This window comes from Lactuca saligna, chromosome 7, assembly GCF_052625555.1.
Source record: "Lactuca saligna cultivar CGN05327 chromosome 7, ASM5262555v1, whole genome shotgun sequence".
In the NCBI taxonomy this organism is placed as follows: Eukaryota; Viridiplantae; Streptophyta; class Magnoliopsida; order Asterales; family Asteraceae; genus Lactuca; species Lactuca saligna.
This window is the reverse complement of record NC_136423.1, coordinates 77,858,187-77,876,036: the sequence shown is the minus strand read 5'-3', so window position 1 is coordinate 77,876,036 and position 17,850 is coordinate 77,858,187. Positions and strand designations below refer to the sequence as shown.

The 17,850-nt window shown below is 36.6% G+C and overlaps 1 protein-coding gene across 1 annotated transcript; it reads left to right on the top strand.

Annotated features, from left to right (window-relative positions):
* Window positions 1-11,953: 11,953 nt before the first annotated feature.
* LOC145005196 (17.1 kDa class II heat shock protein-like) lies at window positions 11,954-12,649 on the top strand. Its single transcript, XM_078964252.1, has one exon. The coding sequence runs from the start codon at window positions 11,966-11,968 to the stop codon at window positions 12,503-12,505; it is 540 nt and encodes a 179-aa protein (XP_078820378.1). The 5' UTR covers window positions 11,954-11,965; the 3' UTR covers window positions 12,506-12,649.
* Window positions 12,650-17,850: the final 5,201 nt, after the last annotated feature.

Sequence of the window (17,850 nt, the reverse complement as noted above, 5' to 3'; positions counted from 1 at the left end):
GGACTAGGGAAGAGATGCATGTACTTTTGCTTCATCTGATCTTCTCGATCCCAAGTGAATTCAGGTCCTCGCCTGGTATTCCAACGAACCTTCACTATTGGTATGCGACTTTATTTCGTTCGCTTGACTTCCCTATCCATTATTTCTACTTGTTCTTCCACGAATTATAGACTCTCGTTTATCTCGATTTCATCGAGTGGAATAACAAGAGTCTCATCATATAGACACTTCTTTAGATTTGACACCTGGAAGACATGGTGTATGTTATTAAGTTCTTGTGGTAGACGAAGTTTGTAAGCTACTGGACCGATTCTGGCAAGAATTTTGAATGACCCTATGTACCTTGGATTTAGTTTTCCACACTTTCCAAAGTGTATCATGCCCTTCCAAGGTGAGACCTTCAACAGAACGCGGTCACCCACTTGGAATTCCAAGGGTTTTCGTCTCTTATCTGCATAGCTCTTTTTTCTGTCTCTAGAAGCTTTCAGTCATTCTCGGATTTAAACGATTTTCTTAGTGATTACTCTTATGATTCCGGGCCAGTGAGAGTGTTTTCAGGAACTTGCCCTCTAGCTAATTGCGTATCACCTACTTCCGCCCAACACAGAGAGAATCTGGACTTACGGCCATAAAGGGCTTCGAACAGGCAACCTTGATGTTAGAGTGGTAGCTATTGTTGTAGGAGAACTCGACAAGTGGAAAATGGGTATCCCATGCTTTATGAAAGTCGATCACATAGACTCTCAGCATGTCTTCTAAGGTTTAAATAGTTATCTCACTCTGCCCGTCGGTTTGTGGGTGGTAGGCTGTACTCATGTCCAGCCTATTTCCCAGAGATTTCTATAGCGATTGCCAAAATATTGAGGTGAATCTATTATCTCTATCAGAGATAATAGATATTGGCACACCATGCATTCATACTATCTCTCTAATGTAAGTTATGTTCAATTTCTCCATCTTGTCTGTTTCCTTTATTGGTAGGAAGTGAGCGGACTTGGTTAATCTATCGACGATTACCCAAATGGTGTCATGACCACCCGAGGTCTTGGGAAACTTTGTTATGAAATCCATTGTAATCTGATCTTACTTCCACTAAGGTATCTCTGGTTGTTGTAGTAAACTTGAGGGCTTCTGGTATTCTACCTTACCTTTGGCGCAAGTTAAGCACTTGCCCACATAGGAAGAAATTTCTGATTTCATGTTCAGCCACCAATAGAGTTTCTTGAGATCCAGATACATCTTATGTGAACCTGGATGAACGGACTATCGAGTCTTGTGGGCTTTGTTGATGACAACTTCTCTGTAGCCATCAAAATTCAGTGTCCAGATCTGGTTCATGAGATAACGAACTCCGTCACCCGTGATTTCTAAGTTCTTCTCCATTCCTCTTAAAGCTTCATCCACCACATTTTCAGGGTTTAAGGCTTCTAGCTGAGCCTCTTCGATTTATGTGGACAGATGTGAATGGATAGTCATGGTTAGTGCTTTTACTCTACGACCTGAGTACTCCTTTCGACTAAGGGAATCAACTACTTCATTGGCTTTCCTGGGATGATAGCGAATCACGCATTCACAATCATTGAGTAGTTCCACCATCGTCACTGTCTCATGTTAAGTTCTTTTTAGTCGAATATGGGCTGAAGACTTTTGTGGTCAGTGAAGATGGTGCACTTGGTACTGTAAAGGTAGTGCCTCCAAATCTTTAGGGAAAACACTACTACTCCTAACTCAAAATCATGAGTGGTATAGTTGACCTCATGTACCTTTAGTTGTCTCAAGGCATAGGCAATAACTTTTCCTCATTGCATAAGCACACAACCTAGGCCCTAATTGGAAGCATTGTAATATACTACGAAGTCTTCTTTCCCTTCTAGAAGAGACAAGATAGGTGCGCTGCATAGGGCTTGCTTCAGTGTTTGAAACACAGTGTCTCGTTTCTCTCCCCAACTAAAAGTTATACCCTTCTAAGTTAGGGTGGTAAGCGGTTTAGCGATTCTATAGAAGTTTTGTATGAATATGCAGTAGTAGCCAGCAAGTCCTGAAAATTGGTGGATCTCTGTTGGCGTTCTGGGTGATGACCAGTTGTCGATTGCCTTTACTTTGGAGGGGTCCACGTGTATTGCTTCTCCGTTGATCACATGACCAATGAAATTTATCTTCCTAATCCAAAACTCGCACTTTGAGAATTTCACATAACGCTTTTCCGTCCTTAATGTTACTAAGACTTGTCTCAGGTGTTGACTGTGATCTTCCTTACTCTATGAGTAGATAAGTATATCATTTATGAATACTATCACGAATTTTTCTAGGAAAGGACAACATAACTGATTCATTAGATCCATGAATACCACGGGAGTGTTTGTTAGACCGCAGGGCATTACTATAAACTCGTAGTGACCATAACGAGTTCAAAATGCTGTTTTGGGAGCATCATTTTCATGGATGCGTAATTGGTGATACCCTGATCTTAGGTCGATCTTTGAATTCTAGTTGGCTCCTTGGAGTTGATCAAACATATCATCTATCCGCAGGAGAGGGTTAATGGTAAGCTTGTTTAGTTCGCGATAATCTATGCACATTCGGAAAGATCCATCATTCTTCTTTACGAACAGGACCAATGCTCCCCAGGATGAGAAGCTCGATCGGATGAATCCCTTACAGAGCAATTCGTTTAATTGGCTGGATAGTTCCTGCATCTTCACTGGTGCTAGACGATACGAGGATTTGGCTACGGGGATAGCTCCAGGAATGAAGTCAATTTGGAATCCGACTTGGCATTCAGGAGGAACTCTTGGAAGATCTTCAAGAAAGATGTCAGGAAAATTATATACTTCAAGAATGCTCTGGATGTCTATTAATTCTTTCTTTTCATTAACTACGTGCGCTAAGAATGCATGCCACTCTTTGCGCATGCATTTTTGGGCTTTGATGCAGGAGATGATGCGAAGGTTTATACCGTGTTTGTCGCCATAGATAACAAGGGTTTCTCCGTTTGGTAGATTTAGATGTATAGCCTTTTCATAACATAGAATATCAGCACAGTGAGGACTTAACCAATCCATGTTGATGATGATGTCAAAGCTTTTTATTAAGACCGACTTAAGGTCGAATTGGAAAGAATAGTCGTTTAGAGTGAGGGTACAGCCTATGAATATGTCGTTAGTGCTTTATTTTTTCCCGTTTCCATCTTGACAGTGAATGATTCATTTAAGGATTGTGGTTTTTGTTTGAGTAGATGTTTAAATTTATGGATTACGAAATTCCTCTTTGCACCACAATCAAAGAGTATGCATACATAAGAGTTATCGAGAATGAATGTACCCGAGATCACCGTCAGATTCACTATTGCTTCTTCCTGTCCAATAGCTAGCACTCTTCCCAAACCGCCGACACTATTTGCTTTCAGGCAATCTCTCTTGAAGTGTCTAGTTTCGCTACACCTATAACAATCTTAGTTAACTCCTCTGTTAGGGACTTGGGTGATTGGTTGTGCTAGTGCCTTACAGAAACGAGCTTTTGCGCCCCTTCCTGTTGTAGTTCTTGCAATGCATTTCTCTGCAAACTCCCGTGTGATGGAAGATGCATTTGCTACATAGTGGAAGATTTCCAACATATCGATTGGGAGGTGCTGGAGCAGCAGGAGTAACAGTAGGAACCATACCAGCATGGACTGCTACAATTTGTTGTTTCTTTCAGGACTCCTATGATGATTGCCCCTTTCTTTTATTCAATAATTTCTTTTTGTTACCACCTTCTTTGGGTTGCTCAGGGATGGCTGTCATGAAGCCTTGACGAACTCCATGATCCACGAGTGTCTGTGCCAGATGCTTGGCACTGTCAAAAGTAAGTGGATTTGCAGCTATTACGTTCCCTTGGATATGAGGAGATAGTCCCCAAATATACCTCTCCACTTTCTTACTTTCCGGGGTGACCATCCCAGGACATAGAATAGCTAGGTGTAACGACCCTAAATTTTGAGACCAAAAATTTCTTTTAATAAATCATTACTTAAAGTAAAGTCATCATTCCAAAACATAATATGAGTATAAGTTTTCAAAACACATGTTCATTATCAGAGTAAACATTCCCAGGCTGTCTAATATATGGTGTGTGCCATGCGATTACCCCGAGCTCTTCCCTCCGCTACCGGAAGTACCTGAAACCAAAACTGAAAACCGTAAGCACGAAGCTTAGTGAGTTCCCCAACCCTCGCCCCTTACCTCGGGCCTCGCCCACTATCTTGGGCCTCGCCCCCTACCATGCATAACCACATACTGCACATACTGGGCCACGCCCACTATCTTGGGCCTCACCCCCTACCTCGGGCCTCGCCCGCTACAACGACCCCGCCGCTCCAGGCCCAGCCTGGCTTCGAGCCCCGCTCGGATACATATTTGTTTTACTTAGGCCTCGCCTGTCTCAGGGCCTCGCCCGCCAACAAACAATAACACATAAACATTTCACAACACATAACTAACACATGCAACTGGTTCTGTCCTAAGGCCTCGCCTATCCTTGGCCTCGCACATGTCCTGCTACTGATAAGTCATGGGACCCCGTCCACGCTCCTAATGGTAGTGAGGTACGGGCCTAGCCCACTCTCACTCCTGTTCTAGTTTGGGCCTCGCCCCTATTCTTCTACTAATGAGATATTGAACCCCATCCACACTCTGCTATTGGTGAGATACGGGACCTCGCCCACACTCACCTCCCTACCAGGCACATACATGTTTCACCTCGTCCTGAAAATCATACTAGCATACTGTGCCTAGGGCTAAGCCCCAGGTCTTATACTCATAACTACATGGGCTGGTATTGTGGCCTTAGACCCATTCACACAAAGGGAAACTCACCTGCACTGGCTGAACTTGCTGATGATCTCACTAGATGCTGCCCGACAACTCACAGAACTCCTGCTCCGCTTGCTCCCCGAACTACCAATAACAATGCAACACTGAGTCTAACTGACCCTCGAAAGACAACCAAGTCAACCCTGGTCCAAGGTCAAAGTCCTGGTCAAAGTTAACCTTCCAGGTCAACCCTACTCGCCGAGTCACCCTACTGACTTGCCGAGTTCAAAATGATCAGATTCCTTCCATTCGCGACTCGACTCGCCGAGTCAGTCCATGACTCACCGAGTCTACCGATTTCTGAGTCCTAACCTGCCCAACTCACTGAGTCTCCACCCGAATCACTAATTCGAGTCTCAACTCGAAGGGTTTGGGGTTTCGCGACCTGACTCGCCGAGTCCAAGAACAGACTCGCCGTGTACAAGGCAATCTTCATACGACTCAACGAGTTGTTCATCCCACTCGTCGAGTTTCTCCACAACTTCATGCTACTCGTCGAGTCCACTCAAAGGACTCGCCGAGTCCCTTCATTTCTCCTTACATGCAGAGGACTTTTGAGTCATGCATGGACTCCAAACTGTAGATCTACCCTTCCCAAGCCTATTCCTCACGTAAAGTTGCAAACTTTACGTGTAGAGAAGGAAATCTAGGCAAAATATGCCATAAACTAGGGTTTAAGGCCAAGGAGCTTCAAAATTGACTCAAGGGCTGATACTTTTTGCTTCTCCAGGCCATAACACACTTGGATTTGTAGTAGCAACTCCAGATTCGGCTTCTAACCCATAAGGGTGGCTAATCATGGCTTAAAAAGCCCAAAACTCACAACCAAAATAGATCTAAGGGAAGGAAATGACTTAATACCTTCAAAAAGACTCCACAAACTCCAGATCAGAAGCCAATCCTTGAAGCTTCACTGATTCCCCTCCCTCTTCTTCCTTCAAATCACCCAAAAATGGCTTGGAAGCTTGGATGCACAACAATGGAGGCTTAGGCTTCGTTTTCTGAATGAGGGGTGCTCTAAGGAACCCTAATGGAGAGAATAAGAAGCTTAAATAGCGCCCAAAGTCCCAGATTTAGGGTTTTCCTCGCACAGACCAGACTCGTCGAGTCCACTTGGCCGACTCGCCAAGTTGGCCGTTTACACCTTGACCCGGATCCCGCTCGGACTCGCCGAGTGCTTCCTTGGACTTGCCGATTCGACCCTTAAAATTAGGGCTTTCTTTCCTTTCTTGGCCTTTAAAACTTTGGGTGTTACACTAGGTCACTAAATCTGGAAATATAAGCAGCAATGTTAGAGTCCTTCATCGTCAGACCCAAGAGTTCCTGTTCTAGCTTTTGCACCTTGCCCCTCGAGCAATATTCCGCTAGCATTAGGACTTTTAAATCTTCCCAGGTCATAACATTTGCTACTGGGAGAGATAACGACTTGACATAGTTGTTCCACCAAGAGAGGGCTCTATCAAAGAAAGTGCATGCTGCAAATTTCACTTGGCTAGCTTTAGGGCACACACAGATTTCAAACACCGATTCAGTTTTCTTGAACGAACGTGTTAAAGCAAGACACCTCTAGCGCCATCGAAGGATTTGGGTTGGTGTTCGTGAATTCTTTGTAGGAACACTCCCTTAGGTGTCCGTGATTATCTCCATGATTAGAAGGGTTGCCACAGTTACACGCCCTACTAGTGCAACTTGTGTTAATTTGCATCATAGTGGCTGCCACGGCGGCTGTTACTACTGCTTGATAAACAACAGGGTCAGACTGAGGAGGTGGTGGCGGTGGTGGATTCGTCGGCGGATTGTTTTTGTTCCTATTGGACTTCTTTTGAGGCATATTTCTCTATAATGATTAAAGAGAACGTGATGATAAGTCCTTTATAGTGGTCATGAGTCAGGTGATATTTGAACGAGTTATATCTTATCCTGACTGTTATAGTGTTCTATTTGAACGAGATATATCTTATCCTGACTAATATAAGTAAACAATCACAATTACATTTCATGAAATTTATAGCAACACTTGAAAAGAATTTGTATAGTGTGGCTTACACTGGGTCTCCCTATAATCACCCAGTGTAAACAAATTATATATAACCAAGACTAAATAGACCCTCGAATAAGTGATCCTACTCTAAATCCACAACTAAATAAGAATCACGTTGTAAAGTTAAATCAAAAATTTTAAGTCTATAAAATCGTAATTATATATAACTCTCACATATACATTTAGCAATTATAGACCTACCTGCAAGGGTTCATTGTTTTCTCATTATTGTTTCTGGTAAGAAGACCCTTCTCGACTATTTATATATATATATATATATATATATATATATATATATATATATATATATATATATATATATATATATATATATATATATATATATATATATATATACTAGTTTATAATCCATGGGAACCACGAGTTATAAAATTAAGTAAACTTTCATAATAAAAATTTATGATTATTAATCAATTATTTTAAATAAATTATTAATTAAGAGATATCAAAATTTTAAAGTTATTATAACTTCAAATTTAACATATAATTAGAAAATATAAATTTGAATTTTGAAATGATTTGCCTAATATATCTACATGACACATGTCATAATATTAATGAAGAGTTGTATTAGAGTGACACTTGACAAAATGACATTAGAACTATTTATTTACTAGAATAGGGATATATATATATATATATATATATATATATATATATATATATATATATATATATATATATATATATATATATAACTATCGAGGCCTAAATGTTTTCGTTCTAGTAGTATAGTGTCATAAAATACTGCTATAATATTTTAATTTCATGTCGGGTTCTAGAGTTTCTCTTATATGTATTGCTGATAAGTGTTAGACTTGTTGCAACACCACGATCACTTCCAAACACATGTTGGTCGTATCTCAAATAAATATAGTTGATCAGGCTATATTTATCACATATATGATTATATAACTGTCTAAGTTTAACTGCAGTATCCAACATCTAAATACTTTTAAGTAGTTCTCACTGTGATATTGTTTCTTGTATGTATGCATGTTAGTATACTTCTTATAAAATACTTAGATTTTAAAAGCATACTTTTAGTCAGAGCGTTTCAGCCCCATTGTTTTTATAGTTGTATATCTTATGTGGTTTGATATACTTAGTTGACGATAAACAATGCTCTGATACCAATCTGTCACACCCCCAAACCGGAACGATAGAAATGTTCGGGGGTGGAGGACGTCATGTACAATATCACAACAATTGAATAATAGTAATCAAAGTACGAACAACCATTGCATTGATAATATATTGTTTACATTGTGTTTGCAACATTGTTTGTATAACATCAAAATGTATAGCAAAAACTATAGACGTGACACCATGGATGCTCCGTCTTCTAAAAAACATGTAGTGTACCTGTTTACTGGTTTCCTGAGAATACAAGTTGTTTTCAAAGTGTATCATCATTTATGTTGGCGAGTTCATAAGTATGTTTTTGAGATGGAAAGCTTATCTTTGTTCTTTGAAAATGTTAGTATGTTCTCCCAGAAAATCCTATATTTTCTATTGTAAATGTAATGTAGTCTTAATGCTATAAGACAACAATGCGTAAATATTGTTGTACTCAGCTAATAGTATTTTGTAGTCTTATTAGTAATAAAACCAAGTGAAAATGTATGTTGCTCTAAAATGTAAGTTTCTCTGTACTAGAAAAATAGTAATCTGTAGTGTACTTGTATGAAAACTTTGTAAATGTATGTGCCTGGATTCCACCAACTGTAATGTAAAATATTGTATTGTAGTTATATCATTTAATAAAACTACTTGAAATTGTTTATGTATTCCTACACTAATCGTATTTTTAAATACCAAATTGTGAGTTATTATAACAATACTTGATGACCTATGATGGACTGAAACGATGTTCTTTAGGCGTCAAAATAGTTATGACATTTCTCACCCCATGCCTGCTGGTCTAAATATAGCTAACAGTTAAGGTGTGGGATTGTCATTCCGTATAGATCTATTGTGTCACGCTCTCCCTCAGGAGACTCTAGTTATAATTTCAAGGCTTGGTTGGTACTTAGGTAAGTACTTGAAGTGTGTCTCACAAAGGTATATTGATGATTACGTGTAGAATAAATGACAATCAATTTGTAATATATAACTGTATGTATGTTCCATAAAGTATACCTAATATAGTTTATATGTTTGTTACTGTAGTGAAATCTGAACTTAGTAAAAGTTGTGCATAAGTTCCATAAATTATACAGATTATAGTTTATATGTTCATTTGTATTGTATTTCTGAATTTAGTAACAATGTTGAAAGTGGTACATAAACTATACCTATTATAGTTTATAAGTATGTTCCGTTGGTAATGTAAATACTTCTGAAAATTTTACTTTGCTCATCATGTTACAAAGGTTTAAAGTTTAATATATATATATATATATATATATATATATGTGTGTGTGTGTGTGTGTGTGTAGGGCATATATAATTGACATCAAAAAGACAACCGGACAAGTGAATTTACCCTAAGATCACAACCAAACAAGGAACAGGAGTTAAGGCAAAACACAAGTTCTAAGTCTGTTGAATCTCATATATATATATATATATATATATATATATATATATATATATATATATATATATATATGTGTGTGTGTGTGTGTGTGTGTGTGTGTGTGTGTGTTCGTAAAAACAATAGTTGAAACAATTGAAATACTTTAGAATAACTTGAAACAATTTGAAATAATTTGAAAATGTTGAAATCGTTTGAATGTTTACATAAAAATTAATTGTGTTGTACTTGTATTTCCTCCCCACCCCATAAAAACATGGAAAAATAGTGAAAATGTAGGGGTATGAACTAACATCGAATGTGCGTTCTCATTTGGATACAAAGTGGTAGCGGTGATCCTCGGGTTAGAACCCGTGTGCATATTCATATCCTAATAATATGTATACACAATATCATATTTAAATTAATAAGATATTAATTTAAATAAATTAAATTATAAATTAAATGTTAGATAATAATTAACTATGTAAGAAATACTTACGAAAAGTGTTAGGAATTAATTCAGGGGGTTTCTTAGCGTTTTCGGTGTAAGCTTGGGTGTTTTCGGGGTAAGCTTGAAAATTGAAGATTGTTTTTGGTGTTCTTGGTGAATTTATGAAGATTTGAAGGTGGGATGATGATTTTGGTTGAAGATTTGAAGGTTTTCGGATGATACTTGAGAGCAAATGGGAGTGTTTACGGTTTCGAAAGTTGAGAAATGAATTATGTTCACGGTTGAACATGTATATATAGAAGAGGTTTTCGGCCGAAAAGTAGCCCAAAAGAGAGAGATTTCGGTGTAAGTGTGGGACCTTCACGTAGAGATTTCGGTGCTGAAAATGTTAGTATGTTCTTTGAAAATGTTAGCATGTTCTCCCAGAAAATCATATATTTTATGTTGTAAATGTATACCGTAAGACAAAAATGCATAAGTATTGTTGTACTCAGTTAATAGTATTTCATAGTCGTATTAGTAAATAAAACCAAGTGAAAATGTATGTTTCTCTAAAATGTAAGTTTCTCTGTAATGGAAAAATAGTATTATGTAGTGTACTTGTATGAAAACTCTGTAAATGTATGTGTCTGGATTCCACCAGCTGTAAGTAAAATATTGTATTGTAGTTATATCATTTAATAAAACTACTTGAAGTTGTTTATGTATTCTTACTCTAATTGTATTGTTCAATACCAAATTGTGAGTTATTATAACCATACTTGATGACCTATGATGGACTGAAACGGAGTTCTTCAGGAATCGGAATAGTTATGATATTTGTCACCCAGGCCTGCTGGCCTAACTATAACATATTATTGGGTAGCATATTATTAACGGTATGTGTGTGATTGGAATAGAGAATAGAAACCATGTTTGAGGAGATTGATGATCAATGGAGTATATCCTACGTACAAAAGTTTATATGTACCAAGTCTTTTTCAAAGCTCTGTATCTTAGTTGTTGTTTGTGTCGAGATATTATTATGTTCTGCGTACGAGTCCTACTCATACCAATGTACTATAATGTGCCAGAAGTAACATCATGTACGAAGTCCTTTTTGATACTATTATGTGTCGGAGTACGAGAGCGTACGTGAGTACTTTATTAGTATTTCCCTATAATTTTCTTTTGATGAACTTTGTGTGTCAGTGTTTCCTTTCACGAAATAACTGAGGGAATTTCATGGATTGCATAATAGAGTGTCAGTAATAAACCACTACTAGGTATGTTTGATGTTATATTTCCGGATAGGGTGAGCCTGAGATAAAATACCTCACGATGTCAGACCACTGTTAGACACAGTTATCTAGATAACCACACATGAGTTAATTTTCATCATGTCTATCTGAAAACTTGGGTATAAGCAATTACAAATGACAACACAAGTTTCATCTTCTTTATAAAAATAGAACTATTACAAAAAAATGTTAACACAATCGTTTGTATTTATATTACATTAATCCCCCTTTGTTTGCATTCTTGTAGTCTTTTCTTTGGCATTTTCACAAAGATGAAATAATAGTTGAAGAATTATATTAAAAAAGGGTAAATGATTCAATGGATTATAATCTTTGTCGTGAGTACTTCAAAGAAAATAAGTAATCACAAACCAAAGTTGTAAGAAGCATAATATCAAAATAGATGCCAAAAAAGAAAATCGTTACAAACTCCAATTTGAAGACCTTCAATTATTTAAATGAAAAAACTATTTAGTTGCCCCGGTTCTTTTTGGGACACCGGTCCAACCGGATTTTTGAAAAACCCAACCGTGGATACATACAGGATCTCATGCGCTTGCCTGGAAGCTTATTAGGTTACACGTGGGATAAGCCCTCATCTTACAAACCTACGTGGCAGACCATATAGACACAATTCATCCCTGTCTGTCATTTTAGACACGACACGCGTCACTCTTCAAAGCTTCTATTTGAAGAAGCTAAGCGATTCCACTGGAGACTTCGATTTTCAGCTTTTGACAGCTATATATTCCTTACGTGATCTTAACAATACCAAATCTTGCAGTTAGTGAAACCAAAAAAATGGATATCGATTTGAGGGGATTTGGTATGGATCCGGCGACAATCGCGGCTATCGCAACCATGTTTGACGTCGCCGACGAAGTTGACTCCGATAAACCCCATCCGCCGTCGCGAGCATACGTTCGGGACGCTAAGGCAATGAGAAACACGCCGGCAGATATCATAGAGTACCCGAACTCGTACCAGTTCATCGTGGACATGCCTGGGCTGAAGCGGGAGCAGATCAAGGTGCATGTGGAGGACAGCAACGTGCTGGTGGTGAGTGGGGAGCGGCGGAGGGAAAAGGAAGAAGGGGTGAAGTATGTGAGGATGGAGAGGAGGGTAGGGAAGCTGCTGAAAAAGTTCATTTTGCCGGAAAATGCAAACATGGATGCTATATCTGCTGTGAATCACGACGGTGTGTTGAAGGTTATGGTAGAGAAGCTGCCACCGCCGGAGCCGAAGAAACCCAAGACCATCGAGGTGAAGGTGGGGTCGCCCTCGGAGGAAGCTGCGCCGGCGAGTGATGGAAAGGGTCCAAGTGGACAGCTGTACAAATGAATAAATGTAGAATGTGTATTTAGGGTTGCGTAATCATGTATGTGTATATGTATATGCAGTTTGAATGTTCTGTAGCCATAACGACGTCGTTTGTTTGTAGCTATACACCCGTCCTTGTCGTTTCTTTATCTTCTTTTATCGTTGTATCACTGATTCACTCTATATTCTTCTTTTTGTTTCCGATTGCATAAATTGTTCATCTAATGATCCAACACTTTATAATTGTGTGTTTATATGAACGTGGTTCCATAGGGTATAGTTATGCAGAACACGAGAACTGCTTTTACAGTTGATCTGAGGAGCAGTTAATTAACTGATTAATAGGTATTTAATTGGCCCGGATTTAGTTTTGGCATTGATACAACACCTAAGAAAAAGGCGGTGATTTTCTCACTGGTTATACTCATATATAAGTATAAGCATTGGGTGTGTCGTGTAACACCAGGGTAACACCAATTTGGTTTACATCACATACCGTATTACTTTAAGTAACCTCTCATTACACTGGTGTCACGTGGCATACCATATTACTTTATAAAGGCTTATAAAGCCTACGGTTTTATTATTTTTTTTCGCTTTTCTTAAGAAAAAGGTTATTACTGTGTACAAAAACTACTAACTACTTCTAAGTATATGGTAAAACTTCGATAAGTAAAATTTTGATAAAAAAAAAAAAAGACGTACTTAGTTATTCTTTGGGTGCTTCATTCAAAGAAAATAGTAGAAAAACCAAAGGAAAAAGTAGATCCAATCTCAAAAAGTAGACCCAATCTGAAATCAACACATTATATATTATGAGTCAATGAGCCTCAAAAGATTAGTCTAATCCTGAAAACAGTAGTTCATTGCCCTAAAACTGTGGACTTCAACCCGTTGACCATAGTCAACGCTAGCCATCTACTCTTTCGGTTTTTTTTTTTTGGCTATTTACTCTTTCGGTTTTTTTTTTTTTTTTTTTTTTTTTTTTTTTTTTTTTTTTTTGGCTATTTTTAGATAGGTAATTAAGGAAAATTGTTACATTAGTAATTCTCTCTTTATAAAACATAATATTTAAAAAATAAACAAAAAGATAATTTTTAAAAACTAAAATCAGGGTTACAATAAAAGAAAACATTAATTTTAAAAGATAATATTTTTTACCTAGTCATAATTAACGCAAATAACATTTAAATTAAACCTAAAACCATAACATTTTACTACTAATCCTAATTAACCCAAATACGTCTTCCTAATTTGATCATTCATCGTTTGTAGCACTGCTACATCTTATACGGGGCTAAACACTATCGCTAGTCTGAAAAATTGAAAACTGATGTGTCATTAGTTCTTTCTTTTTTTGCTCATGTTTCTTCCGTGCATCTCATGGATGCCTTTCTAGGAACTCCTAGTGGCGATGTTTCAACTTATTTTTTCTTTTTGTAATAAATTGTGCTCATCGAATTTCGCTTTCATTTCCACCGCATCTTTTGCTTTCGCCCCAATCTCGCCCGCATGCCTTGCAGCATGTCTAATTTGTTGCTTCCGAGGGTCGTCTTGGTAGGGAGATCTCTTCAATATCATCCGGGATCTTATCGGTGTCGGCATTTAGGTCGATGTGAGTCCGTGCATCCGGCAGGTCAACCGAGCTTGAATTTCGAGACCTCTTAGATTGAACTTCCGACGATGAAGGAGTTTTATTCCACCTTAGATCAAATCGCACCAACTCCCACGCTTTCTCAAACTCGAACACATGTCCCATCTCGACTCAATATTGTTCTTTTGAAGCTTTGAATAAATCAAAGTAATTGGTTCCGCTTTTGTTGTTGTGCCTCAAGCCAGTTGTAAATACCATTGAATTTTGTGCATTGCTTGCTAATTTGAGTCTATTTGCTACTAAGTATGTCCGTACTGCAATACAATTTTTTCTTCAATACAGTGTGGAATTTTTTTAGCACCGACTCCCAATAAACACATTTCTTCATCCCATTTTCGTGACATTTGTCTTTTGAAGTACCACACCACGCTTGCGCCAAAGAATTTTGTTCATCCGGTGTTCACCAATGTGGAGCTTCCTTATTTCCCTTGTCAACCACTATAGCTTTCCTTTTCCCTCTCCCTCTCTTACTACCTCCCACTTGCATTTCAACGGATGGTTGTGTTGGAGGTGGTGGTTGTGTTTGAGGTTGTAGTCGTGCTTGTGTTTGAGGTTGCATGGGAAAAAGACTTTGTTGTAAACTTGAATTTTGGCTTCAAAGATTTTATTGAAGATAAGGTGAGTTAGGAAATTGGAGTGGTGGTGATGTGGGATTGAAAGAGGCTCCTTGGTATGAGATTTGTGGTGAAGCTTGAGATGATACAAGGCTAAAGTAGTTCTCGTAACCAGAAAACCCGATAGGAGATGTTGTGTGTGGTTGTGTGTTTGAGTTTTGGTTTGGTGGAGGGGCGTTTGGATTTTGCTCCATTTTTTGTTGTTGAAGTAGAAGTAGATTTTATAAAATATCGGAAGAAAGAAAAAAAATGTGTATAAAGTGTATGAGAATGAAATGTATTTATAATTAGAAAAAGTATATATATATATATATATATATATATATATATATATATATATATATATATATATATATATATTATTTAATCAAGCGACCGTTGTTAACGGTCAAGGCCTAATGTTCAAAATTTTGCTTTTCATCCGGTGGTAATAGCAAATAGATTCACCAATAACAAGATATAATGAGAATGGGGTGTTGTTCCCCCATTATAACATCGTTTCGATTGATCCACATCGACAATAACAGTGTGTTTTGGACCATACCGCATACTCTAATACATTACATCCATGCGTTACATATATTTTACAAAATCCATGTTATAGAGCTTTTCAGTGAAAATTTTGGATCTACCACTGAGAAGGAGGACCCTTCATAGGGATGAAACAGTAATATTGTAAATATCCTCATCCGAAAGTTCAGTTCTAGCTCCATCATCTCTCTAGAACTACTGAAATGTTGCTTCGATTTATATATAATTAGAATAGAACTTTACTATTGTTATTCGATTTTCTATTTTAACAACTTTTACAAATTGCTCTCTTTTACGAAAAATAGTATGTGAAATCTTTTTCTAAGTAAAGTTTATTTAATTATAGTAAGTTTCGATAAAAATAAAGGAAAACAAAATAGCAATTAACTCATTCAATTAATAACTGAAAGTCTATAAGAGAATTTAAATTATCTTTAACATTTCCCCTTTAATCATGATTAAGATAGAGTGTTTGATATTCTTTTAGATCTTCCAAAATAGCTAGTCCTCTAAGATTATGAGATTTTTAAATCTCTCACAAAAGCTAGTTGATACAACCTCAACATTTTCCCTTTAATCATTTGATTTAACTTCAACATTACCTCTTTGATCTTGATTCTTCGGAGTGTTGGATATTCTTTTAGATCTTCCAGAATATCTAGTCCTCCGAGACAGAAGAAAGATTCCTAATATTTTAAATCTCTCATAAAATCTAATAAATTGATACAATGGTTCAAAGTGGAGATCTTTCAGACAACTGAGGCCATGTTTACTAAGCAAGAACCCAAAAACTTAATCAAAGGTTCCTATCTCAATTGAAACTATAGGACCATTATTCTCATTACTAAAATGTTGAAGAGATGAAATATAGATAAGTTATATCTTTTTTACCGGAGTCTGAATCGATCACCATAAAAGAATTAGGCAAAAAATGAGGATATATTATGGCAAAATCAAACTTCCATCAATGAGAAGAAAAACAAAGGTTTTCATCAAAATTATTGTAGAATCGAGAATGAAGCTCTCATTATGTATATGTTTGATCTTGAGTCATGAATAAGTAAGTGAATCTAATTTCTAAAAACTCCTAGTAGTTTGCATTTTGTAATGAAATATTTATGGAAAGCATGCCTCTCGACTTGAAGAAAGACCCAAAATTCAATGATTTGGTCAGAATATCAGCTACTTGCACTTTAAATTTACTATACTTCAACACAACACTATTCACTTAAACTAGTTGTTTTTAGAAATGAAACCTTTGTTCAATATGTTTACTTATTCCACGTGAAATTAGAATCTATGTGAGATTCATTATTGAAATATTGTTAACAAATATCTTTAATGGCTTCCTAACCAGTATATACACTTGACTTATTAAGTTATCTAACCAAGATTCTTAACACGCACCAAATACCATAACATATTCATCCCCATGTGTCAAGAACACAATAATATCTTTCGAATTGTTAAAACAATATCATGGGTTCTTTTACGATTATCTAAATCACCACCCGATCTTTGTTAGATCATCCAAGTAAATCATAATAATTATTAGAAGTGTGAAATAAACTAAGATCATTAGTACGCTTTAATTATCTCAATAATACTCTTAGAAAATTTCCTATGTGATTGACGAGAAGTCTCTCTAATTTGAGTAATTAACCCAACTTCATAAGAGATATTTTGTATTTTTTTGGTGATATATCTCAAACTCCCCATAATTTGGTTGAAGTATGCGACATTACCATCATTCTTTGTCAACTTTGTCCTGGCTTCAATGGGATTTATAGTAGGATTGAAATAAAACATATGGTACAACTTCAAACTTTAAACAATGTATTTCTATAGAGAGACAAAATTTTTATATTCTATTTGGACCATATCAATATGAAGAAAGAAAGACATTAATCCTAATTCATCATCTTGAAAATTTTCATTATGTCCTTTGTGAAATCTTATATCATGTTGGAATTATTCCTTGAAAATATTATGTTATACACTTACAAGCACACCTTTAGAATCTCACCATAATTATTAACTTTCACATATAATGCATTGTCAAAATGGCGACTGCTGAAAATTTCCTTCAGAAATAATTACTTAATGCGCTTAGTCGAAACTCTTAAATCTTATTCGATTTATACAAAGCATTTCTCAATCTAAACACTTCACCTTTTTTTTTCCTTGTTTCATGAAGCTCAATGGTTGCTTTATGAACACTTCTTCTTCAAGTGGCATGTTAAGAAATGTAGACTTAATGTGATAAATTTTGCCAACAATTTTTTGCAACAACAATAATAAATCTTATAGTCTTCATGTAAGAAAAAATAAAATATATTAAATCACAATTACGTTAGATTCATCGCTCAAAATCTCTTTACCTCAAACATATTAATGTTCAAATTTGATTTTACTTTAAAGAACCACTTCACATTGATATCCTTATAACCCTATAGAAGATGATTAAGCATCGTGAAATGTTCTTCTCAATTTATGTAATCTCATGTTATACCATCCATTAATTGTGGATGTTGAAATGCATCGTCAACGGTCATTAGTGGTTGTCA

What these genes read in the sequence shown, in the direction of transcription:
- LOC145005196 (XM_078964252.1), top strand. Translation starts at nt 11,966, where the DNA reads ATGGATATCGATTTGAGGGGATTTGGTATGGATCCGGCGACAATCGCG.